Source organism: Lathamus discolor, chromosome 1 (genome assembly GCF_037157495.1).
Source record: "Lathamus discolor isolate bLatDis1 chromosome 1, bLatDis1.hap1, whole genome shotgun sequence".
Lineage (NCBI taxonomy): Eukaryota > Metazoa > Chordata > Aves > Psittaciformes > Psittacidae > Lathamus > Lathamus discolor.
This window is the reverse complement of record NC_088884.1, coordinates 149,674,134-149,699,503: the sequence shown is the minus strand read 5'-3', so window position 1 is coordinate 149,699,503 and position 25,370 is coordinate 149,674,134. Positions and strand designations below refer to the sequence as shown.

General features: G+C 43.4%; 1 protein-coding gene across 2 annotated transcripts; it reads left to right on the top strand.

Annotated features, from left to right (window-relative positions):
• Nucleotides 1-173: 173 nt before the first annotated feature.
• On the top strand, nt 174-25,370 carry CD38 (CD38 molecule). 2 transcript variants are annotated; one of them, XM_065665297.1, is made up of 8 exons: nt 176-490; nt 15,522-15,651; nt 16,319-16,454; nt 17,251-17,333; nt 19,051-19,127; nt 19,808-19,900; nt 20,937-21,023; nt 23,703-25,370. In XM_065665297.1, exons 1-8 carry the CDS (start codon nt 252-254, stop codon nt 23,782-23,784), a joined length of 927 nt encoding a protein of 308 aa, XP_065521369.1. In that variant the 5' UTR covers nt 176-251; the 3' UTR covers nt 23,785-25,370. The 2 variants fall into 2 exon arrangements, with proteins under 2 accessions (XP_065521370.1, XP_065521369.1); XM_065665298.1 differs by lacking the exon at nt 20,937-21,023 and having other exon boundaries at nt 174-490.

Here is a 25,370-nt window from a genome sequence, read left to right as displayed (position 1 = left end):
GAGCCCGCTGGGGACAGTGCGGGGCAAGCGGGCTCCCGTTCGGGGCCAGCGGCGCCCTCAATCTCACCCTCCCGGCTCTGCCGGAGGCGGCTCGGGGTGGCCGGTGGAGGCGGGGGTCAGCCCGGCCTCCTGTCAGCCGCCGGCACTGAGCCCGGCGAGGGGCGGGGGGGACGGCGGCGACACGCTAGAAAGCTGTGCTCCCTCTGCGCGGGGGGAGCAGTTGCTGCTGCTCCTCAGGCAGCCCTCGCAGGATGCCGTTCCAGCAGGGCTCTGCCCGGACGCGGCAGCGCACCGTCCTGCTGGTGGGGATCGTGGTGCTGCTGGGCGGCCTCGTCCTCGCCGTCGTGCTGGCCTCCATCCTGACTCACGGGAAGGCAGAGGGCAGTCCTGACATGCTGAAGTGGAAGGACAGAGGGACCACTAAGAACCTGCAAGAAGTCATCCTGGGAAGATGCTACAACTACGTCATGGCGCGGCGCGCTGAGCTGGGGTGAGTAGTGGTCTCACTTGTGCACCGGGCGTGTAAAGTGAAGAGAAGAGTGCTGTCTCCCACCTCCACCTGTCCGTGTCCAACAGGTTTGCAGTAGCAGAGGGAAATCAGGAGAGTAAGACCCCTGTTTTGCAGCAAACTGAGCAAACTCAGGCAGCAACTGTCAGTGCCCGAGTGGAGGCTTTTTAAGGAAACTACCTGCAGAGCCAATGTAATACTATCCCTAGGTCAAAACCTAATCAGAAATGCATTTTGCAACTTCCTTACAGTCATAAAATAAATAAAAATAAAAATAAATAAAATGAAATAAAAGCTGTACCTAACAGCTCTGAGTATGTGAAAGTGAATCAATTTGCTGTAAAGCTGATCTGCCAAAAATCCTGAAACGTGTGACCCCACATTCACATAACCAAAACTACGCAGGAGGGAGGAAAAGGAGATGATTCAGCACAGATTTATAGGATGGACAAAGACATTAGAAAGACTTTAGGAAATATCTTGAGGTTATCCAAAACAGGTGTTTTTGGTGTGTGGGCAAGACCTCACAATGAGCACAGACAGCTTGCACAGGGAACGCACACTGATCCCAGTGCCAGCATGGCAGTCCCAGGCAAAACCTTCACCCGGTGGTCCCTGCTCAGCCCATTACAGCAGGCAGGGTAACACCCCTCTGCAGCAGAAGAGTATTGCCTGGGCCGAGATCTGCAGTAGAGTGTGAGGGCTAAGAACTGATTTATTGATCCCCTTCACCATAGGAAAAGGCAGACTATAAATACGGTGTGCCCCAGGCCTCCTGCAGGTAGTGCGGACACCCAGACTCTCCAGACAGGATCCAGAGCAGGCAGGGTCTCTCAGCAGGGACCCATTCATCACTTCTATGGCACCAGCCACCCAATTTTGTGCCTGCAGTAAACCCAGCAGACATTTCCACCAATTTGGGTTGAGCACTACAGGGCTGCCCCACACCTTTGCCAGGTGACAGAACCCTGCTGGTCTTTGTCTTAATAGAGACAATTGTCCCTCTCTTGTTTTCATGACATTAAACTGATGGGAACAAAGCTGTGAGTAGTTTGCTTGCATGTGGGCTTGGATGTCTGGTGCTGCATGAAAAAGCAGCATTTGAAAGGAAATGGACACATGGAAAATAACGGCCTGGGCCTGCAGAGACTTAGGTTCACACTTCTAGTGAAAGGGGATTCTTTCGCAGGTAAAGTAAAAAAGTTCCTGAAGCTTTTGCATAATCATGTACACGTTTCTAAAATCACACATTATTTCATTAGAGATGTGTGCACCCGGTATCTAAATCTGAAACTATTTTGAAGCCTAAGAGCCTTTATTACTTATGCTTCTTTCATTCAAATTGGGGTGCGAAGATGTAAAAAACCCTTTTGTGTAAATATGTTTTCAGTCAATGTCATGTACGTATTTGCTTGCAAGGCAGTCTGAATCTGGACCACGAATATCGCTGGGAATAATTCATTTAAGCCATTATTTCAAGGACAGTATTTAAAAAATCACAAGCCCATGATCACGAGTTTTCTAAAAAGGCTGTTTCTACAAGGCATGACATTTTGTGCTGTTCATAATCCAACACTCTTTGGTAGCTTCATGGCTGTGAGCTCACTTTCTTTCAAATTAAATGACTTCCGTATAGTAGTACCCTTTTATTTTATGTAAGAGAAAAATACACTTGTTTACATACACTTCAGATGTTCAGGAGGTTCCTGAGCAGAAAGTCAAGTGTAGGTGCTTTTCTGGGAATCCAGCTTGAGATTCCCCATTTCTGCTCCTGCTGAGCTCTGTGAAGTTTGCCATGTAACCAACTGCTTCTGTTGCTGGCACTTCCCGATAATGAAGTGGGTGCCTTTAGGAAACATCAGAGAGGCCCGTATCTTTCATCCCACGCTCTTTCATCATTAATGCAGGCCTTGGATCTTGCGTCGTGTGAGATCTTTGATACACTTAATCAAAGATCAGGAGGAGGAACAGGGAACTGCAGAAACTCCTGCAGGCTTATGAGCTGCGGAAGCTGTGTCCTGTGCACGGCTAGGACTTCTGCTGCTACTGCTCCCACCATGGGAACCTCGCTGCCTTGGTTAGAAATCTTCCGATTTCCTCATAAATCTGCACGGTCTCTTCTTGCCCTTTTAATCTTACATAAACATGTGCAGTTGTTTAAAAAGCCCTGGGGTTAGTGAACTCATGGCCATTTCCTCATATTTTTACTTTTTTATAGTAGAGCCACTAAGTTCCACCTTTGACGATTCTTTCTTTTTTTAACAGCAATTTAAGCACTGCAGTGGTTAGTGAGTGTGACTGCTACTGGTTTGGAGTGCCCTATTTCAAACTGGAATAGATAGCAGGTTTTGGAAATAAGGGGGAGTGTTGACATATGGATGTGGACTTTCAAATATTTCTAGGTACCACAGCTGGAGTTAACAGAGGCCAGGAGTCTACAGCCACCATTTCAGCTGTACTTTTGCAGCTGCATACTATAACTCATGTGGGAAAGCCATGGATATGCTAGTGTACACCTTCACCATCATGGCTGCTTCAGTCCTGGAGGATACCTCCTTGTGCTCTCCCTCATCTTACTGGAGCCCCGGATACTGTACACAGTGGCCATGCTCTGGTCATGCTCTTCTCTTTTCCAGTATGATTCATGGGCTGAACCCAAGCCCAGTGAGGCCACTGGAATGAGTTTTGTGAGCACCTCACGCAGTCAGATTTTAACCTGTTGATTTGCTTATTCTCCATAGTCACCAAAACATTTGGGTGCTGTATCAAACTTCCTCACTAAAGAACAGTTCTCAGGTGCTGTTTACAGCCCCTCGTGCTGATAATTCTGTTCAACTGCCTGTGTGCAGTTCAACCCTTGGTTTTGTTCCTGCTGCTGGCTGGATGACTCTTATCATTTCCTCAGCCTTCCTGCTTAGTTCTGTCGTTGCGCCAAAGTTCAGGAGAAAGAGGCAGGGAATACCGAATGTTTATATAATGCATTCTCAGTATTAGCCCCATTTATTAGGAGAAAATGTGGATGGTATAGCAGCAGGCTTTGGGTGTTTTGTTCCCTGCATGCATTGTTGCGCACCGGGACACTGCCGTTAAAGAGCAGTATTTCTTTTTGGCTTCCCTGGAAAACGCTGGCTGCTGCCAGAAGATGGAGCTAAAGCAATAGTTTCTCACAGCTCAGCAGCGTTATCTACTTTCAACATTAACAAAATCTGGAAGTTCTGCTTTCACTAGTCTTGCAAAAAAAACCCAACAACCCTACTCATCAGCCGTGGCCATTGGTATGTATTGCAGTTTCATCTGAATAAAAGCCAAAGACAGCTTGGTCTGAAGGGAGGATTTGACCTCAAATCACTCGTCTCCCCTATCCCAGTAGTGCGGACTCCCTCTTGTGGCTATCACGATTCTCATACTCCGGGTCTCACGCAATGCAAGTCTGCAAGAATTTACCCCCGGTATAATCAAAGGAGGGAAGGGCAATGAGGTGCGCAGAGCTGCCCGCTCACCAGCACCGGGCTTGTGCAGGGCCAGCTTGGCACCAGTCACCTGGCACATCAGTGCTCGTCCAGACCAGTTGTGGCCACCCAATAACTTACCCGTTGCTCTGAGAATGCTGTTAAAATGGTTTTGCACCTTGATGCCCACTGAGGAAGAACAGGTAGTAGTAGACATAGCGTGAAACTTGTTGATACGAAGTTAGCTGGTTTAGTTTTCCCCTTCAGCAAGCTTTAATTGGCATGCTGAGGTCAGATATGATCAGCACTTTGTGACCTGGGGAAGGAAGAGAGAAAACATGTTATCTGAAAGGTCATAGTCAGCAGTCCCCAGAACACAAACAATGCTTTTTCTATTTTTTTTAATCTAGAAATAAACTCATCTAACATTTGCAGCTCAAGTGATTTTTCATTCCCAGATAATGACTCCCCCTCAGATCTGCAGCCGCTTCTCCATCTCTGATCTACCCCAGCTAAGCCAAGCTTGCAAGGATCTATCTAAAACTGGCTGGAGTCTAACCTCTAGCAGTGAGAGAGCACCAAGGATGCAGAGAGGGAGCCACTTCAGTAACGTGTGGGACTCTCCAGGCCCAGCTATCCTACTGTGCCTGTGTAAGCAGTGCGAACACCCAGTGATAAAGATGCAAAGCGCAGAACTTCAGTACGTTCTTCATGCAATGCTGTGTGGACACACAAGATGTACTTCCCCTTAGATACAATTGGATCAATTAATGCTGTTTTCATAGTTTGTGGCAGATTCCTTCTATATCAAATTGTAACAGTCTGTAATTCCTTTGAATATAGTAAAAGCTGGTGCGTGTCCAGGAGAGATTTGCTTTCTGACTGCATGACCATGAATGCATTTTGCATTTCCATTCCTTTGCAGCCTGTGGAGATGGAGATACATTTTGTCAAAACGAACATATGGAACATAAATTTGTGTGAGATGCTATTGCATTTGCAGCATAATTTCTTCTAGGAAGAAATCTGGGTTTTGTTGGATGCTTACTTTTGCATTTTGCCTTCATGCTTTGCTAGGCACTTTTACTCTGATTTCTTTGTATTTGTTCACTGGTTGTTAGCATTCTCACATCAAGCATGGCACTAAACAACAGCCATGATTTGATTCAGTGTCACAAAAATCTTAGCTTTATTTTATATAACCATGACATATGAAACTTAGCTGAGATTTGTCTTTTCATTAAGAAAATATGCCTTATAGAAGAGAAACCTTTACTGAATCTTCTGAAAAGCAGTGTTACAACCTAATAGTAATGCATTAGCACCCTATTAGAGTGCACTGCAGACTTCTAAAGCTTCTCAATTTAATATACATCAAAGCGCAAAGGATTTAGCTTTACTTAAAAACCCACACTATCTTAAAACAAATTGAATTGTTACTGTTACACCATCTCTTTTGGTCCCAGAGCAAACAAATGGCTTTAGTTGCACTCTCTGTGGAAAAGGACATGGGTTTCTGGTGGCAAAGCTGAACATTAGCCACCAATGTGTCCTTGTGCAAGGGTGAGTGATGTCTTGGGCTTCAGGAGGAGTGCTGGCAGTGGGAGGATGGAGCTGACCCTTCAGCTCTGCTCAGTACTGGCAAGATACATCAGGAGTGCTGGGTTCAGTTCTGGGCTCCCCAGTACAAGGGGGTCAGGGGCATACTTGGAGCATGTCTAGTGAAGGACTATGAAGACAACTGAAGTGTCTGAAATACAGGAGGAGGCTGTGAGAGCTCAGATTGTTCATCCTGGAGGAGAGAAGGCTCAAGGGGATCTTATCAGTGGGTATAAATATCTGATGGGGGAAGTAAAGAAGAGAGAGAAAGCCTTTCTCAGTGGTATCCAGCTGCGGGACAAGAGCCAAGGGAATTAAAATTTGGAATATAATTAAAATACAGGAAATTCCATTTAAACATAAGATTATTTAATTTTTTTTTTATTTTTTTTTTTACTGTGAGGGTGATCAAAGTGGAATAGGATGTCTGGGGAGTTGGTGGAGGCTCCATCCTTGGAGATATTCAAAACCAGACTGGACATGGCCCTGGCCAACCTTCTCTGAGCCAGGACTTGGGCTAAGTGATCTCCATAGGTGCCTTCCTATTACTCTATTTCTTAGAAAATGCTTTCAGACTTGCAAGAAGTCCACTGGATAACTTGGGCCACCAGTGGTGCAAAAGCATTTTGGCTCATCTATAGTGGCAATGGTGTTGATATCTTTTGCTACACTCAGTATTAAGATGATCATGTAACATACCGCTTATTAAATGCCCAAGTCAGAACATATGTTACAGTGCTTCAGTGTACTCTCTTAATAGTCCCTTCCATACTTAATGTGCTAACGTATTGACTTTAATACCTTTTCTGTGTCAATCTTGTTGTATGAAACGTGCATAGCTCTGTTTTCTGTCCTTCAATATTTATAGCAAGGTCTTAATTTACAATTGTTTTCCTCTGATTTGTGTGTGAGTGACTGTGACTGTTCTTGTTTCTTGATAATTACAACACAATCATTATCCTGCCCATGGCAGGGGGTTGGAACCAGGTGGTCTTTATGGTCCCTTCCAACCCAAACCATTCTATGATTCTATGATTGTAAATATTAACAACTGTTTGAATCTTTTTTAAAGATACACTCCCTAGACTGTGAAAAGTCATCCAATTCTGTGCAAAGCTCATACTCAGTTCTGCACAAAACACCCTCCCAGGCTGTGACTCTACTAACAGCAACCCAAAGACAGAAAGTCCTGCAAATTTAACAGGGAGATGTCAAAAGATGTCTTGTCTTTTCTCCATTGCCAACATCAATGCACTTCTGAGGAACAGAAATGCTGCCAAAATCAGAATTTGTCTCTTGCTTTGGCAGCCATATGTCAACTCATCTGTCTGTTGTCTATATTAAGTTATAATCATATGTAAATTGTTATTAAATGACTATGTATTTCTCGTATACTCAAACTTCTTACATTTATGTAACAGTGGTTACATATTTACTGGTTCTTGCTGCAAGATTGTGTAGGATTTCAAATAGTATTTCACATTTGGGTTAGCCTACATGTACTGCATCACAATTACCCCACTGTCATACATTAAAATCTCCTTGCAGTGAATATCTCCTTTGGTTTTAATCCCAGACACCAGAGAGGATATCATTCTGTCTGTACTGTCCTTTTACACGTTCATTAGAAGTATTTGTTGATGCAAGACTCTTCAACTTAGTTTTCTACTGTAACTTTATGCTGTTATTCAGTCATGCACTGTCAGTTAGCTACCTCTTCTTTGCCTTCTCTCTCGTTTATTGATTTTATGGGATTGGCTGTACAGAGCAATGGCTGGTGTATTTTTTTTTTTTTGCTGCTGAAAGGAGGAATCCTGTTCATCCCACCCCTCCTTGCTTCAGTTCTCCTGTAGCATCTGTAAAGATGCCAGTGAAAACAGCCATGTTCAGAGGTGATACTGTTCAGCTGACATTGCTAAATTATGGCCCAAACTCAAGAGCTGTTTAACTCCTCAGAGTACTGTGGGGAAATACAACTTTGCCTATGCATAGGGATAGGAGGAACAGATCCATTTTCCCTCTAAAGGTAGAAATAGATGCTAAAGATGCAGTTTATCTTCCCAAGAGATGGCACCAAAATAAGGCATTAGCACAGAGCTCGCTCACACTTGTACTAAATTTCCGATCCTCTCCCTTGTCCTTGTCCCACTGACACTTGCTATCCTTGAAGCGGGGACTTCTCCTGACTTACTGCACTTATGCCAGATTCCAGCAGTTTTAGTTCTGTAAAAGCCCCCAGTGTACTGCAAATTCATGTTAAGGGAAAAAAAAACCTAAAAAAGCATCTGCAGCTGCATTAAGCCATTGAGCGTTTCCTTCCTTTAGCATACGTTTATTTAGTTCATTCTTATAGAAGTGTTTTTCTAAGTTCAATATTGAAAATAAAACAATACTAATAATACACTTTCTAATCAAGAAGTAAGATGCCAGTTTAAATTTGTTCCCTTTATTATCTGTTGATGACATGGCCCTCACTTGGAAGCTTAAACTGTAGAACAGTTGTGACTCTCTGTCAAAATTCAGTCCAGGTGAGACTTCTGCCCTTCTGGAGGCTATGTCCCACTTACAGAGCATTGCTGAAACTACCATCTGCTCAGGCAGCGTGGTTTTTCACCTAGGAAAGCTGAAATCAAGCCAGGAAAAGAATCTGCATATATAGATGAACTCTTCCCTGGTTTATAGCTGCCACCTCGTGGTTCAGCCCTTCCCAGAAGGGTGATGAGGCTTAGCGTTGTCCTGGAACACTGATTCCCAACTCACACAAAGTACTCTAGGAGCTATAAATCAAAGCCACAAGTACACCTGTCCTTAAAACCTTCTAATTCCTGCCAAAGGTTAAGGCCCGGTGTGACAAGGAGCTATAGTTTGTTCCAGGTCATTCCTTGGACACAAACATACACGGCCCTGAGGTGCACCCAGTGGAAATCTCACCCTGTACTCCTTTTCTCAGGCCTCCAGACTGCCCGTATCTGCCACGGGGAATTTAATTGCTCTGCCTACCGGTAACCTTCCCAGAAGTCATCTTTCTCTGAGGCAGAGTTTTGGATCTCTCTGTCTATTCCCAGTCAGTTCCTCCAATACTTCCTTTATTGGCTTCTGAACTGTTTAATTAGCAGAGAGCAATACTTACAAAATCAAGCTGCCAAAAAAATCAAGTATGTCATTCTCATATTGGAAAAAAGTCAGTTACCATAAATGTTGCAGTGGCAGACACTTTGCAACAATTAAACTAAGTGGGTAGCAAGAGGCTCGTACTCATTGAAGACGCTGGGATTGACAGCTCTTCCATAAGCTTCCTTCATCTTTTCCCTCGGTAATTTTTCCCTTCTCCATTACACCGATGCTAAAACCAGCAGACAGTAATCTGTCTCCTCAAATCCTCAGCAACGACAGCCTGCTGGCTGACCTCTGTTAGTGCACGTCTGCCTGACTTTTAGCACGAAGGTACCTGATGGGAGACTTTAGGTGCTAGAATATGAAGGAAGCTGATCCGTTGCATTCAAGTGCCCATTTCCTGACTCAGCGGTCTGGAGGTGGGTCAGCCCCATGAAGAGCTGCAGACCTCTGGTGCTGGCCTCAGCTGCTGCGCCTGAGAAGTCGCTTCTCCCGCGTGATGGCAGTGTTCGCCTTGCGTTTAGCTCCTCGCACCCGCTGCTCCGGGTGACTGCAGAGGAGTCCGACCACAGCTCCCGGGCCGGGCTTGGCAGCAGCTCCACAAGAGCTGCTCCGGAGCAGCAGTGAGGCATGGCGAGGCTGGGAGAGGGGAAGGGACAGCAGAAGGGAAAACAGAAATGTTCAGAGCATAAAAGAGAGCAAAAGGATTTTAGGTCACAGAGGGCTTCTCGACACAGGCACAAGGGTTACTGTCCATTGCTTGATTTTTGACAACATAAAGACAGCTATTTGTCAGCTCACGTGAAAAAAACAAATTGAATATAGATGTATGAATTGCACTGCTGTCTACAGCCATCACAGTTTACTTAAAAGAGGCAGATAAACTGGCACACAGGCAAAGGTACGTCTGCTAGATGCAGGAATATTGCTACAGCATTTAGATGCTTTGACGTGTGTTCTCCTGAAACGTCTGGGCTTCTACAAGTGAAGACAATGGCTTAGACTCCCAGCAGGCTGTGAATTGGTCTTGTGCCTTTGAGGAGCTTGGTTATAACCACAAACTTCTCACTGGCTTTTTAAAGAGACATAGTTCTGAGTGCTTAGGTGCGTATCTGCATTACTGTTTTGCTGATGGTGATAGCAAATGAGAAGGATTTTCATATACAAACTGCAACTGCTGGGGAAGTTTGATTTCTGCAAAGGGCATCTCCTCAAAGGGCTCAGGGCACTGTGGCCAGCTCGGACTTCAGAGTCACGATTAAAACCTCAGTGTGTCCTGAAAACATCGCCATGTTTTAGAAGGAAAACTCAGGACCTTGGGAAAGCTCCTATTGATGGCAGGGGAGACCATGTCTCATGGGGAAAGTCTCTCTGCCTGATAGAGTGATTTGAACAATATGGGCAGAGTTTATTGAGTTCTCCAGAACAAAGCCTGGAAGTAATTTTTCACTTGTAAATTTAAAATGGGTTCCATACTTCAAGTATCTCTAACAAATTCTGACTGAAAAACTGGAGGCAAGTAGCCCAAGGAAACACTTCCCTTCTTAAGAGGTTTTAACATGTCCAGTGCTAGCTGAAAGACATTGTTCATGGTGTAACTGAAATCAGCAGGGATGCAACTTATCCTTGGTATTATACCAGTTAAATCCATTTCAACTGGGGATGAATTTGCTCCATCATGTACAGTGAAAGGAAGAAAATAATTAAAAAAAGATATATGAATAGTGATTTCCCATGTACCTCAATACCATCCCATTCCTTTAAGTGAAAGGACATTCTTTCAAGGTTAGCCAGACCAGTGTACTTATACGCAAGAAATAATGACTCATAAGCTGTCTATTTTTCTAACATGCACATTAAAGTTTGGCTCTGAGAGTAGCTGCTAATGTGAATATTCTTGGCCCCAGCTTCCACTGAATAGATTGATGTGATATTCCTATAAAAAGTCAATGTATAGAAATACTCAAATTCACTGGAAAAAGCAACTTCTGCCCAAATATAAGAACAAATACAGGATATACTTTGAAGCATATGTAACATTTGGATTTAATAAGGAAATGGTAGTTTTAATGGTTATTTGTATCCCACCCTTATTTGATGCTATACTGAGTGCAGGATGTAATCTCTGTCTGTAAAAGGTCATAGGGCAAGTTCTGCACACCTCACTTTCTAGAGAAAGGGTTGCAGGTTCTGTTCTTGAGTTTATAACATGTTTCAGTGTTTTTTCTAGAGTCTGTTAGTTAGTAATTCACATTTATCTAACATTTCCCAAACTCTATTAATTAAAAAAAAGAGTTTGAAAAAATGAAACATAAAATTGTATTTCTATAATTATATATATATATATAATATATTTGTTTTACATATTATTGAATTGGGATTGAATATTTCAGATTCTGTAGAAGAATAAAAGGCCTTAAATATTTCAGCATAAACAAAGTTAGCCTCAAAGGAAGAAATCCATTATGCATAAATATATGATATTCTCAGATACAGTGTAGAATATATATGCAACCCAGAACATGCAAAAAACAGGGAAGGAGAGCACAAAAGCCCTGCAGCAGAATGATATGTAAGAGTAGTATGTAAGCATATTCACCATGGACTCCCGTATCCAAACTGGATTAATTTAATTGACTGGTAGACTGATGATCTCTTTTGGACCCTTCCATTCTTTTGCTAAGCAAGGAAGAAAATGAACACATTTTGTGACTGAGAACTTCCCAATAAGGAGTTGGGAGCAGCCTTAAGAAGGCAATTTGTTTGTCAGGCATTTTTAGGCAAGGCAGATGTGCTTGTTCCAACCTGAAACTGTTCTCGCTGGAATTCTTAGCATTCCATGTACCAGCAAACTTCTCATATTGTGTTCAGGAGGCCCAGAGCTACAGCAGATTTCTGCTCTTAGCTCTGCTCAGCGTCAATTAAATGCTGCACATCAAACGAATACTTTCTTGCTGTGCTGGAAAAAGGGACATGTGAAATCTCATTGATAGTGTCTACCTTAAGGGTGAGGTTGGACAGAGTGGCGTATTTTCCTGGATCTGGGATTACCAAGTCCCGAAGTCTCCTCACTGCTTATTTTTTCCATAGATCAACCAAAACTGCTGTTGTATGTGGCTGGTAATCTCCTTGAGATGTGAGGCAAAACCTGCATTTCATATCAGAGAAAGAGCTTTCCAATGGCAAATCAACGAATTACTATACTCATATGTAAAATTATACATGCTGATAGGTGAGGACAGTGAAAATGATATACTGATTAGCTTTCATCTGTGGCTTTTTTACATTAAAGATCTGTATTTTGCTTTCTAAAACAATGATGAAATTGCCTAGTTTCTGTATCATTAGAATATACCTTATCAGTCTTCTTCATGCCTTATCATTCTTCTGTGTGGTACAACTAAAAGCACCACACCGATTATCAGCTGTAGAAGAGCTTCCCCATTTGAAGGCTGAGCACTTTCATGATGTTAAACACACAGTTTTGCTCAGCTCTGCCAGGGGTGTGGATGAAGCCTCTTCTTTCCTATTCGAGTGACATCCATGCATATCATCAAGTGCTGAGCTCGGTGTCCTGAAATGCTGGAAACCTGGTGCTTTGTATCTGTGATTCAGCAAACTGTCTCGGCAGGACTGTGAAACAGCTCAATTGTTGCGTTGCGCGTCTTACAGCCATGATTTGAGTCCAGGAGCAGAAATGCTTTGTATGGTGTCTCTCACTCACCTCTCTGCTTTGGAAATTAAAACCCCAGGTTTTTCTTAGGAGTCCTTGAAAATATTTTGTTTCCTGAGACCAAGCTTAAAACTTTGTAATACGAAAGGATAAACGACCAGGTAACCAGCTCTCACCTGCGGCTCTTACACTGTTACATATCATGCATTTCTGGAGCAGCTTATAAAGAAAAGTCCTGCCAGGAGGCCAAATCATTTGACAGAAAGCGTGCACCACGTAAATGTCTGTGAGATGCACCAGTGCTGACAGCCAAGCCCTACAAATTCTCTTTAAAATACCATTGACTGTGCAAAGCAAAGGGTACAGCTGCCTATTCAGTAAAGTCACCCTTCAATCAGCAGGAGCCCTCTCTCTTGGCTGATTCAGTGTGGTCATGTTGTAATCCCATGTGGCAGGCGGAAGTATTTAAAACTTCCCAATGCCTAATGAAGTACCACAGTTGGGAAGATGGCCTCTGTGGGCTGCTTACAAGGTTTGCAGCCAGCTACAGGCTCCTCCAGGAGAAAATTTAGTACACCCAAGTTAAATTCTGCTAAGTAAAACATGTGAATACTCCCTGACATGACTGTGCAACAGCAAAGCAATGACCATGCTCCCTACAGCATCTGCAGACCGGCTTCTTATTTCTACAGTGACTGTAACTGAATGTGCATTTAGGCTCCTGGATAAAAGACAATAGCCTGGTAAAAAAGCCTCATTGTTATTAGTCACTGCTTACCTGGAGGTAAATATGGCTTGTGTAAACAGGAGGCATGGTCCTCATTCTGCAGGGGCTGCCCCTGTAACAGGCTGGCATGGTAAGAAATGAAATTCAGCATGTGGCCAGAGCGGCCCTGTTGTCATACCGTCATACTGCCTGGCTGTTTGTCATACAGCCAGAGAGCTGCCTTGTCCCTGTCCCCAGGCTCTGTCCGCATTTCAGACAGCACTGTACAGTGGCAATACCCAAGTTTGTTTCAAATCAGAAAGGTCAGGCTGCAGGATATCTGCAGCCCACATAGAGCTCTGTAGCATAATGTGCTTGACTGTCCCAAGAGAGGGAGATGAGGACACATCCACCATAGACTCTTCATGGGGGAGGACTGGAAGAAACTGGGGCATGGAAACCTGCTGTAATAACCACCTTACTGGTATGACCTCCCAATAGCCAGTATCATGTGTAATGCTAAGTTAGATTTGTTACTGCATAAATAAAGGCAGAAGAGAAGGCAAGGCAAGGACATCTTGGTGTGGATTGCCTGGTCCTTCCCAGTGTGATACTGACCCAAGCCCCAAGACAGAGGCATTCCCTCTGGTATGTAGTGCTTTTGCTTTCTTCTGGACACAGAGTCTGGCCTCCTCTTTGCATGATGTTTATTTTCCATAAGGCTTAGGAAGGGAAGGAAGACCATTCATGTCCAGACAGCAAGGGAACAGCCAGGAGCTGACAAGTGGCTCTGGGTCCTGCAGTTTGGAAACAGCCTGCATAATCCAGCTCAACTCCCTGTGTTCCAGCTTGCAATTCTGATGCTCAGATGGGCACTCAGTAGAAATCATGATCAAGTTCAGTAGTAGGAATGAGATCACAGGCCTGTAGGGAAGATTAACTTGAAAATGTTTGGAAATCTTCAATGAATTACTACCACATTTCTTAATCCCTTTAGGACTATTTTCAAGACTAATCAAATTCCACATCCTACATGTTACCCTCCTACCAAATGGTAACAAAGCCTGCAGCTGCATGTCTGTCACATAGTAATTGATCAGTGCTACTTTTATAGTGCTCTGAAGGCATTCGTTTCTTTCCACAAGAGTCCATTCTTCAGATGGCTTGTAGCGGGAACACACCAGGAGAAGACTGCAAACAGTGAAGAAAGAGTGGATGAGTCAGCAACAGTAAGAAGCGATCCATTCAGACAAGCAGACAGTAGGATAATGCAGTCAGCATATTAAATGTACATAAAAATAGGGAAGAGGAAGATGCAGAATTACTGCAATACTGTCACTGCTGTAATGAGGGGCAGGCTTTCCACAGGACCTGAAACCATGGGAGCATGAAGAGGAAGGGAAGTGCGCCCAGGGGGACATAGCCTGGCAAGCACATACTGCAGACAATAATTATGAATTACCTTATATTTGCATTCATTACCTCAAGTACAAGAAAGCAGATGTTCTGAGCTGTCCCAGACACTGTATGTGGCAGCCTCAACAAGGGAGCATGGCACTGCTTCAGTACAGGGATGCAATTGCTTGTCCACACTGCAGTGGATTTCCTCTCGGTAGTACAAAAGGACTCCTGCTTCTGTCAGCAGAGAGGTGCTTTGTTTCCTAGGCTGATGAAGTAGCACCCTAAGAAACAAACATAGGCTGAGGTTTAAAAGCCTGTGTCATGGCATGAAGCAGTTCCCCCCACGCAAATTTAGTGGAGTTCTGACTCATGCCAGTGAGAGCAATAGGGCCAGAACCTGTAACACAGTGGAGGATCAGGATGAGACTGGAAAAACCTACTGGAGACCATGCACCTGGTCTGGATCTTGGTTGTACATGTGCGAATCAGTTGTGGCTCCAGTAAAGTCAATACCTGCAAATTAGTGCGCAAATGAAAATAACATCAGGTCCAAAACAGCCAGAGCCCTGCTTCTGTTTTAGATAAAATTGTAGATCCTATTTCTGTAGGGTTGAATGCTCCACAGGGAGACACATGGGCGTATTTTTGGCTCACTGTACCTGAGGAGGAAGTGTTCTTCAGCCATAGTTTTAAAATGTAGAAGCTACAGTCTGCCACATGTGCTGCTCGTGATTTGTCATGAATAATCAAGAAATGTGATCTTCTGGTTATGCGATATCAGCACTGCCGTTTTTGGGGACAGAATCATAGAGGACATTCAGATGCTGCAATAATCAGTAATTTAAAATGCAGGAGAGAGAGAAAAATGTTTTAGAAGTGCTCATTCCTCATTTTATACTTAATTTGCTGAAGATATGCTGCTTTTGTAACGGGTAATGTATTTTTGTGCCTGAGCATAATTAGAACTCCTTTAAAATCTGATCCATAGTATTTAACCAGAACAGAAAACGATCCTTTCATATCCATAAATACTCATAAATTCTAATTAACTATGTTCTAATCTTTTGGCAGAGATATGGATTGCCTAAAAATATGGGAATCATTAAAACAGGCTTTCATTTACAAGAATCCCTGTAATATTACATCAGAAGATTACCAGCCTTTAATGGAGTTAGCAAGTCACCCTATACCCTGTAACAAGGTAACATTACAATGCACGGTGGGCTTCTTAAGTAGGATTGTTGAGGGATCGCATGTCTGAGCAGTGCTCTGGGTGATGGGATCTTATCAGTAATGGTTATGAGGGTCTATAGGTCCACAAGGATGGTATTTCTCTCTTATGCTTACTGCAATAGTCCTGCACTTATCACCTTCGGACCCAAAGAAACCTGTTAATTCTCTGTCACTGGAAATCATCACTAAGTAAGGCTTGACTCAAGCCTCAGTACAAGAGTGATCCTGATGAAGTGATGGAGATGCTCCTGTTCCATAAGCATACAGCTCTCTGTAAGGAGCATGCGGTCATGCTGTTAGAGGGACACTGGTTCCGAAACGCTGCTCTTCCATGTGCAGTTCAAAACACACTACAAATTAGGTGTTTATCCTATGAGAACTAGACAAAACCTTTCCTTAAAAGTGCTTTACAGGCTGAGCACTTCCATTTCCACATAAAGTAACCTCCCAAATAGATTTTGGAAATGGGAATGTGGGCTGGAGAAATAAGAACTGACCCACTAAAGGGAACTTACATCATTTCAATGAAAACTGGAACTCCATTATCATGAAAACTTTTTTGTTTTCACCAGGAAAATTTCCTGACCGGCTCTAGTGTAAATATCACTTATTAAACGTTGTACCTTATTTCACAGTCACTGTTTTGGAGCAAGACAAACGACCTCGCTCATCGTTACACAAAGTCCAACCAAAATTTCTTTACTTTGGAGGATACCTTGCTGGGTTATATGGCTGATGGGGTTTCATGGTGTGGAGACCCCTCTGCCCCAGGTAATAAGTCCTATTTTTTTGCAAAACAAATATGAACTTTTGAATTCTAGATTAGTCTTTTCTCTTGTATATCTAAATAACAACCCTTTCCACACGTTCTTTTCTTGTAATTCAGTTTAAAACCTGTATTGTATTTCTGTTCCATGTTATGGAAGACTGAAAATAATACTTAGCTCTTGAGTTAATTTAGAAAACACAGCTTTGGCTGTTATTAAAACATAGCATTGCTGCTTAGACTAATGATCACATCTAGCGCTCTTTATCTAGTTTACTTGCTTCCTTCCTCTGACTGCTATAGGACAGATTGCAAAACAAGACTGCCAACCAGAAATGTCCTGGCTGTAGGCCAGTCAAAGTGGAGGGGTAGCATGCAGGTACCTTGGGGTTAGTGCTGCCTGCATGACTCCTGGGTTGGTGTTTAAAGCTGGCAACTTCTAAACTGGGCTGGAATTACTGAAGATGTTGAGCAAAGTTTAATTTTGCAATGCAATCTGAGACTATTTGTCAAGAGCCAACCTATCTCTCACATTTAGGACTGTGTATCTTCCTGTATCACTTTTCTGGGAATTATTTGCATACAGGGCCTGTAGCTGCCTCCCTGAAATGTGTGAGCATACAGGAAAACCTTTGAATGCATGCAAATTCATTTTGCTCTTAGAGCCGTTGTCCCATGTGTTCTTCTTGCTTTTGTAGGAGCAAACCTTTCTGCCCTTCTTAGTCAGCTCTTGAAGCCATCTAAACATTGCAACAACATTTGTTCTAACCTTAGCTATTTTACAAATGTATTTCTTCTCAGGAATCAACTATGAATCTTGTCCAAAACGAAGTGAATGTGAAAGCAACCCTGTCTCTGTGTTCTGGAAATTGGCATCCAAGATGGTAAGATCTAGAATAAATCTCCCCAAATCCAAGAATGTTGAAATGTACCAAATTCTTAACACTGCCAAAAATGTGTGTTTGCAGATTGGACTTAGAATATGGAATAGTAAAAGTTCACATGAACTTTGGCTTCGGGTGCTAAAAACCTTGGCGCTGGAAATTTGTATTTCAAAGGTCCCATATTTTATATGCGATATTTAATGTCACTGTAACTTGGGCATTCTTATTCATGGACTGTGTGCCACTGTCTAGAACAACACCTGGCAGACAGCTGGAGCTTTGCAAATAATGCTTACAATAATAATAATCACCGCCTTAACTAAATCAGAGGATGGAAAGTGCTAAAACAAAATTCATTTCAGCACGTTAATGTTGAGAGCAGTGCCCAGATTGGCACAGGAACATTCAAAGCAGCAGGCAATCCCCTTCTACCTTCCTGCGCAAACCTGAAGAGCATGTCTTCTCACAGCGGTGTCTGGCAAGGTTCCTATGGTGTACCCACCCATGTGTACATGCCAGCTTCCATCACACAAATGAGACCCTGCTACCCCAAGTTAAGCAGCCAGTCTGGCATTGCTCAATCAGCACTTTACACAGGAAAAGTGCCAGGAAAGAACCTGCTCTCCTGTATCAGTTTGATTTTACGTGTCTCTCAAGACTTCACCCTTGATATGACTGTTAGTAGCTGACTGCTCACCAGGAAAGCAAACATTTTTGTATGCTTCAGCTCTCATGTATGTAAGAAAGGCTACTCATTGTAAAAATATACTGGTTTGTGGGTAAACTAGTATACCTAGTTTTTCCAAGGTCAAAACGGTTTCTATGTCCTCATTAATCACCTCAGTTCCAGAGTCCAGGAGGGACAGACCACCACACAGAGCCAGGCTTGCTCAACTGCGGGCTTTCTAGACAAAATCAAATCTACTAGAACTCGTCATTATTACGTTAGAGGTTTACAAATAACGAAACTTTCCTGCGGTTTCACAGCTCCTGAGATCTGGGTTTGAGCCACACTTTTTCTGATGTAACACTTGGAAGATTTGATAAGTACAGTCCCCTGTGTTAAGCTTTTGAAAAATTCTTTGTCTTACCACCAGATTACCTATCTAGTGAGTACTTTGTGCTGTAAGCTTGGAAGTCTTTAAATATTCAGACAGACGTTTTAAATAACAGAACAGTGGTTACATGATCCAGTAATTTAAAAATGAAATCAAACAAATCTCAATGATGAGTTTGACTAAAACCACGGGGGAGAAAATTCCCAAGCCACATAAGAACACAGAGCGTGAGTCACAAGGTAGTGAATGCACAATGGTTTGCGTGTCCTTAAACTAGTGGTGCCTCTGTTCTGGCTTGACCTCACCACTGGAGTTAAAGCAGGGTTATTCCACTTTACTACAGCCGCATCAGACAGCTGAAGTTCGGGAGCTCTGGAAAGCCCTATAAAATCTGAAACCAGCAGTGACAGCAGAGTTCCTATATTGATCACTGCAGTCTCAGGCTGACACTTCGTACCTGGCTACTGCAGTTCTATCACAGTTTTGCCATAGCTTTTTGAGGCTTTCATTTTTTTCGCACTGGCATGTTCTACAAAAATTTTGGCCAGATCCTGCACCTGTATAAGTCAGTTCTGATGACATTGAAGAAGTTACTAGCTGCGAGTCTGGCATGGCTCTGCTTGTAGTGCCAGAATATAATGTCCGTTTGCTTTGTTCAGTTTGCAGAAACAGCATGTGGTGTGGTTCAAGTGATGCTCAATGGATCGATAGAAGCTGGAGCTTTCAAAAGCAGCAGGTATTTAGTCAGCATGCTACCATCCAAGTTTCTGTGGGGCCTGTGTGCTGGTGAACATGCCTTTGCTAGTGAAGAATAGATTCTGGTAAACTCATATAGGGGTCTAAACCATTGGCTGCTGTAGAGCTGATTACTTAACCCCTTCTGTACAGTGACTCTAATTGAAATCTGCCAGACAGTATGCAGATGGGGCAAACAGTATGCTCTTGCTGCACAAAGTAACTTTATTGGTGCATTGATGGTGCATTTATCCATTATGACTGACACATTTCTAATTGCTTATGGAGTTGACTGGATTTTACTCTTCCAGACTGTGCAGTCTCCAATAACATTGAAAGATATCAAAGAATATGCTGGTTGGGGGAACAGCCGTGTTTATTTCCCTTGCTCCAAACCAAATCAATAGCACGTAAATCATACAGGAGAAAAGATGGAAAAACTTCATCTTGTTTCAGCCTGCAGACAGTTTCAAAAGGTTCTGCTGACAGTGAAATAAGAATGGGGAGAAAATATTTTGATTAAATAATTTAATTTAATCAAATAGTCTATCAAAAGCCACTAACTAGCAAGATAATGTTCTTTCACGGAGAATAATAGCAGCACTAGTATTTGGGTATCGCTCTGTACAACTTTCTCAGATAACTAAGAATGTTTTGCTTTTTCATGCCCCATTCTTACAGCATCTTTGGAAGTATTGAGATCTTTAACCTAAATCCAGATAAAGTCTCTGCAGTACACATTTGGCTTATGCATGACATCGGTGGACCTCAAAGGTAAAAGTCATGCCGGTGTGAAACAAGAAGCAGTGTGTGAGAGGCAGATGGCACAGTTCTGATGAGTGACTGTCTAACAGTGATAATGTGTTAAAACTTGCTCTACATTCACTCTCTTAGCTGCTTACTTTATTGAAAAGCAAAACATTTGTACTGTTGTTTTCTTTAGTATTTTCCATAGGTACTCCTGAACTGTTATAGCTAAGACACAATGGCATTTCCCTTGCTTTCAAGAGGTCCCATGACCTTTACATTCCTTCCAACCTCACTGAGCTCTACAGACTTTTAATGTGGGTGCAGCACAGAAGTCACAGAGCAGGCTACGTTTTCAGGGTGAACAGTGGAAAAATATGTTTGTTCATAGGAATAGTACGATTATTGCTGAGCAGAACCATTTTTGATAAACTAATGTCAAAGGCTGGAACGGGTTTCCCAGAGAGGTTGCAGAGTCTTCATCTGTTGGACATACTTGAAACCCAAGTGGGTTGTGGGCAACTTACTCTAACTAATATTGGCTGGATATCTCAAGCAGTCACTCAGCTCCTTGTCAAAAACAGAGCAGAGGCAGTCACAGACTGAGTCAAACAGATACGAGATGCTCATATCCTGCTTCCACCCATGTTTTCTATCTGCTTCATCCTAGCTTACGTCCTTCCTGGACTTAGCTGCTGGTTTCCATGACTTGCCCTTTCTCATCACACAGACAGCTTGATCCCTTTGTCGTTCCAGAGACTGAATAAGCTTTATTTCATACTCTTGTGGATGGAAGCGAGCAGCAGCTTTGGAGCAGTTCTAGAGCACATTGTACTGTGACTGGAACTGAGTTATTTCCCACAGATACCTACTTGCACAAAGTTCTTGTGCAAGATGCACAGCTGAATATCACATAGTTTCTACCAGCGAAGGCCCAATGGTAGCCAAAACTCCACACACCAATGGACTTAAGAATCTTACCTGAAATAAAGCAAAGTGACATAGTATGGAATGTATCTTGTACACACAAGGAACACAAGTAATGAAAGACTTTTCTCTCCAGTGAATCCTGCTCAGGTTATTCCATAAAGAGGTTAAAAAGCATCTTAGAAGAACGAAACTTTCAGATCACCTGTGAAGACAATTACAGGTAATTACTTGCTTTTATTGGTGGTGACTTCTTAACACAAAACTAATACTGCATCTCCCTCTTGACTCAGTATAGGTTTACAGCAAGCTGGAGCAGAGTCCCCTCTTACTGCCATCTCATCCCTTGAGTGTGGCTGTGTGGTTCTCAGGAGCTTCCACTCTGGCTGCAGACCTCATGTTGGCTGAGGCTGGGGCTTGCTCTCTGCCCTGCACTTGCCATTGAGAAAGTTCAGTTGGCAACCCAGCCTACTTCAACAGATTCTCATCTGACCAGGCTTTTACACACAGTAATCAGATCCAAATAGGCAGCTTTTCCTTCACTATAGTTAAAGCTTACTTTCTATCCAGCTGCTTTGTCAGACTGAGGCATGAAACACGATAAGCATTAGTAATTACTATAGTTCACCATTTTCAGGAGAGAAAAACAGGAGCCCAGGAAAGGTCAGACTTGCTTGCTGAAGAGGTGGAAAAGCTTGAGATCCTTTATCCCTCTGTGTGATTTCAGAGACCTTCATTAGTGCTCTTCAGTGACATTAGAAAAGCACCAAAGGTTCAATATTACTCATATCTGCCAGGAACAACTTCTCAGAGTGAAGAATTCATACTTGGGTAAGAGCATTTCCAAAGTAAACAAACATTTCTATAAACCACTGAACTCCTTGCATTAGTTTACAATAAGGAAAAGTTGGCCTGCAAAGGAGACAAATTCCTTATCTGGTGATAGAACTTTAATCCTGATGGCAGAGCAATATATTCCTGTTCAGGTATTGCTGAACCTGGCAAATGGGCTCTCTGCACATTGTGAAAATATTAACACTGGTGTGGTGAGTAAATCTGCCGAACTGTGTACTCGCTTTCTCTTTGGGTACATGCAGCCTTTAACCAGTGCTCCCAGGACCTGTAAGTAGGCACAGATTATTTCAGCCTATGATGAAATAAACTAGGGAACCAGGGAGGAAGGGGAAATATGTAGTACCTTAGATCCGTTGTGGCTTAGTTCAAGGAGAAACCTGAAACTCATCGTGAAGAGTTGTTGACACAATTGTTGCTGTGGGTCACAACTCACTTCTTAAGATAGAACAAGTAGAGCTTTTTGTCAGAGCTCAGCTAACACATACATAGACAACTGTGTAGAGTGACATGGACAAGTAATTTTACTATTCTTTATAGAGAGCAATAATAAACTAACCAATTTGCATGTGCAGTAAAACTCTTTGGAACAGACCGTATAAATTAGCTTCTCTCCCCTGAAGTCATTCCAAACCCATTCCATTCCATGTGGGTCCGTATCAGCTGAGCATCCATTTTTTTCATGCCATGTAGCAAACCGTGCTGATCATTTTCTCTTGTTTTTGTCCATGGCAGCAGTGCCTTCCAGAAGTAACTTAATAGATGCGCTTCTAGCAAAATACCTAATCCTGTCTGACATGGTTAGCAACAGCTTTATATTATAGCAGTAGGGGTTACCACTGAGTATGCAGGATGGTGAACTTCCAGCATGGCAGCAGCTCTGCAGTCTGTGAAAGAGATCTTATTTCATCATCATAATAATAATAATTATTATTATTATTACAATAATTATTACCTTGACACGCTTGTGAGGTGGGCTGATGCCAACCTTATGAAGTTCAACCACGACAAGTGCAAGGTCCTACACCTGGGTTGGAGCAAGCCCAGGCACGGCTACAGATTGGGCAAAGAAGAGATTCAGAGCAGCCCTGTGGAGAACGACTTGGGGGTGCTGGTCAATGAGAAGATGAACATGAGCCGACAGTGTGCGCTCGCAGCCCAGAAAGCCAACCGTATCCTGGGCTGCATCAAAAGGAGCGTGACCAGCAGGTCAAAGGAGGTGATCCTGCCCCTCTACTCTGCTCTTGTGAGACCTCACCTGGAGCATTGTGTGCAGTTCTGGTGTCCTCAACATAAAAAGGACATGGAACTGCTGGAACAAGGGCAGAGGAGGGCCACGAGGATGATCAGGGGACTGGAGCACCTCCCGTATGAAGACGTTCCCGTATGAGGAAGTTGGGGCTGTTCAGCCTGGAGAAGAGAAGGCTGCGTGGAGACCTCATAGCAGCCTTCCAGTATCTGAAGGGGACTTGTAAGGGTGCTGGGGAGGGACTCTTCATTAGGGACTGTAATGACAGGACAAGGGGTAATGGGTTAAAACTTACACAGGGGAAGTTTAGATTGGATATAAGGAGGAAATTCTTTCCTGTTAGGGTGGTGAGGCACTGGAATGGGTTGCCCAGGGAGGCTGTGAATGCTCCATCCCTGGCGGTGTTCAAGGCCAGGTTGGATGAAGCCTTGTGTGGGATGGTTTAGTGTGAGGTGTCCCTGCCCATGGCGGGGGGTTGGAACTAGATGGTCTTAAGGTCCTTTCCAACCCTAACTATTCTGCGATTCTATGATTCCATTGTCTTATCACACCATAGCTGACATGGTGTGAGTTCACATCCTACTTTATTTTGTACTCACCTGCTCTTGCCCTTAGCCCCTATAAACACCAAAGTTATCTTTTCTCAGCAAGATCTAAAAAACTATCTCCTAAGCCATCCACTTGATAAGCTCATATGTAACATGCACACACTTTCATGTTGCACATGGTGACTGTGGAGCCATTCTGTTGTACTTGCAAAGTGGTTACTTAAGTTTTGTTTGCCTTTGTGTCTTGTCACAGGCCAGTTCAGCTCCTTCAGTGTGTGCATAACCCTGACCACACAGACTGCAGACTTTGCGCCAGCTCCATGGCAGCTCCATGAAACGGAGTCCTCAGCGCTACTGAAGTTGACCGTGTATAAAGCTGGAAAAGATGTGGCTAAATAGCTTAGGGTGATAAATAGTAGCGTGGTGTGTACAGAGAACATAACCAGAAATCCTTGCTGTGATACTAACAGCCGCATAGCAGCAGATGATACTTTAGGTGTGATGACTGTACACACATGCACACAACACACTCTTTCAGAGAAGCTGGGGGATGTTCAGTGGTTGAGGGCAGATGCTTTGTCCCGGTTTGCCCCCTCCTGTACAACTCCACTTGCCCAGGGGCTCAGAGTGGGGATTCCCTGGGGTGTGCATGGGGAAGAAAAAGAATTTCCAGAGGCAGAACTTGCTGGCATCAGCACTCAGCTTCTTCCCTTCTGGAAAGCTGGATGGAAAATGACCAAAGCGTTCTACATTCTCCTTGCATCCCAGTGCAACATCCCCCAGAGAGGAACATTTGCCCCCTGGCACATGGTATAGATCATGTTGCTCCCAGGGACTGTGGCACCTCTGAACAGATAAAGCAAGCAATGGGAGAGGCAGAGCTGCTCTTACCTTTTAATGGGCATCATAAGTGGCTGGTGGGGAAACGACTGAGCTGAGCCAAGACCAGAAACCACTCAGAGGGTTGCCAGGAGCTGTAAGGACATGTCAAGCATGTAGCTGGGGAGAGAAAATAGCAAGACTGACTCAGACAGCCCCATTAAAATCCTACTGGAAACACTGCTGCAGTTCACATTACATTTCATTCTTAATATAGCAGCAAGTGTAAGCCTTCCAGCTTTCATTAAATGTCCCTCAGGCCACAGGCTGGCCAGCTACTGGAACAGAGACAAACACCAAACGGTTGCCACAATAAGGAGTCTCTCTTAACCTCAGTTTCTGAGGTGAAAGGTGATGCCTTGCAGGGTACAATTCATATGCACAGACATGCTGTAGTACACTGAACCAGCAGGTTTCATTGATTTCCTTTGATTCCTATTCTACTGCTCCCACATGCATAGTCAAGAGCAGGTTTATAACAAAACAAAGATCTCAGGCCAGCTTATGGTCATGGCTGTAGGGCCTTTGTGCAGTGTCATCGGCACTAAGAATACTGAGCACGTTTTGCTACAGATATACTCCCAGGTGTTGCAGCACCAGCGTAACTAGCCATTGTTAATTCGGTAGGCAGACCGAGGTTCCCATGATCCCATAGGCGGAAGGTTATAATACTCCACATTTTAGTGACTACTCAGAGTGTGAAGCATCCTTATGGATCTACACAGGCAGGTGTAATTTCGTGCACCTCTAGAGGAACCCTTTCTGTGTAATACACAGGCCTGCACAGAGCATAGCTGGACCAGACCCAAAGCCTCACCCATAATGTTTACATTAAGTGAAATGTATTTTTATTTGCACTCTGTTATGTAGCTACTTAGATGTATCAACACAGACACATACCAATGCTTTCAGATAGGTTATTTCTGACTATAGGTCAAGAGTTTGTCTTCATGCTCACTTTTGTACCTCTTCTGTTGTAATATAAAATGTTGACTGTAAAATCGAGAGCTCTAATAAAATTGCTGATGGCAAACATTGTTAA

Coding starts and splice junctions, on each gene's coding strand:
- CD38 (XM_065665297.1), top strand. CDS start 252: ATGCCGTTCCAGCAGGGCTCTGCCCGGACGCGGCAGCGCACCGTCCTG. Junction 491..15,521: donor GCGCGGCGCGCTGAGCTGGG/GTGAGTAGTGGT, acceptor ATCTTTTGGCAG/AGATATGGATTGCCTAAAAA. Junction 19,128..19,807: donor GGAGCTTTCAAAAGCAGCAG/GTATTTAGTCAG, acceptor CCATTCTTACAG/CATCTTTGGAAGTATTGAGA.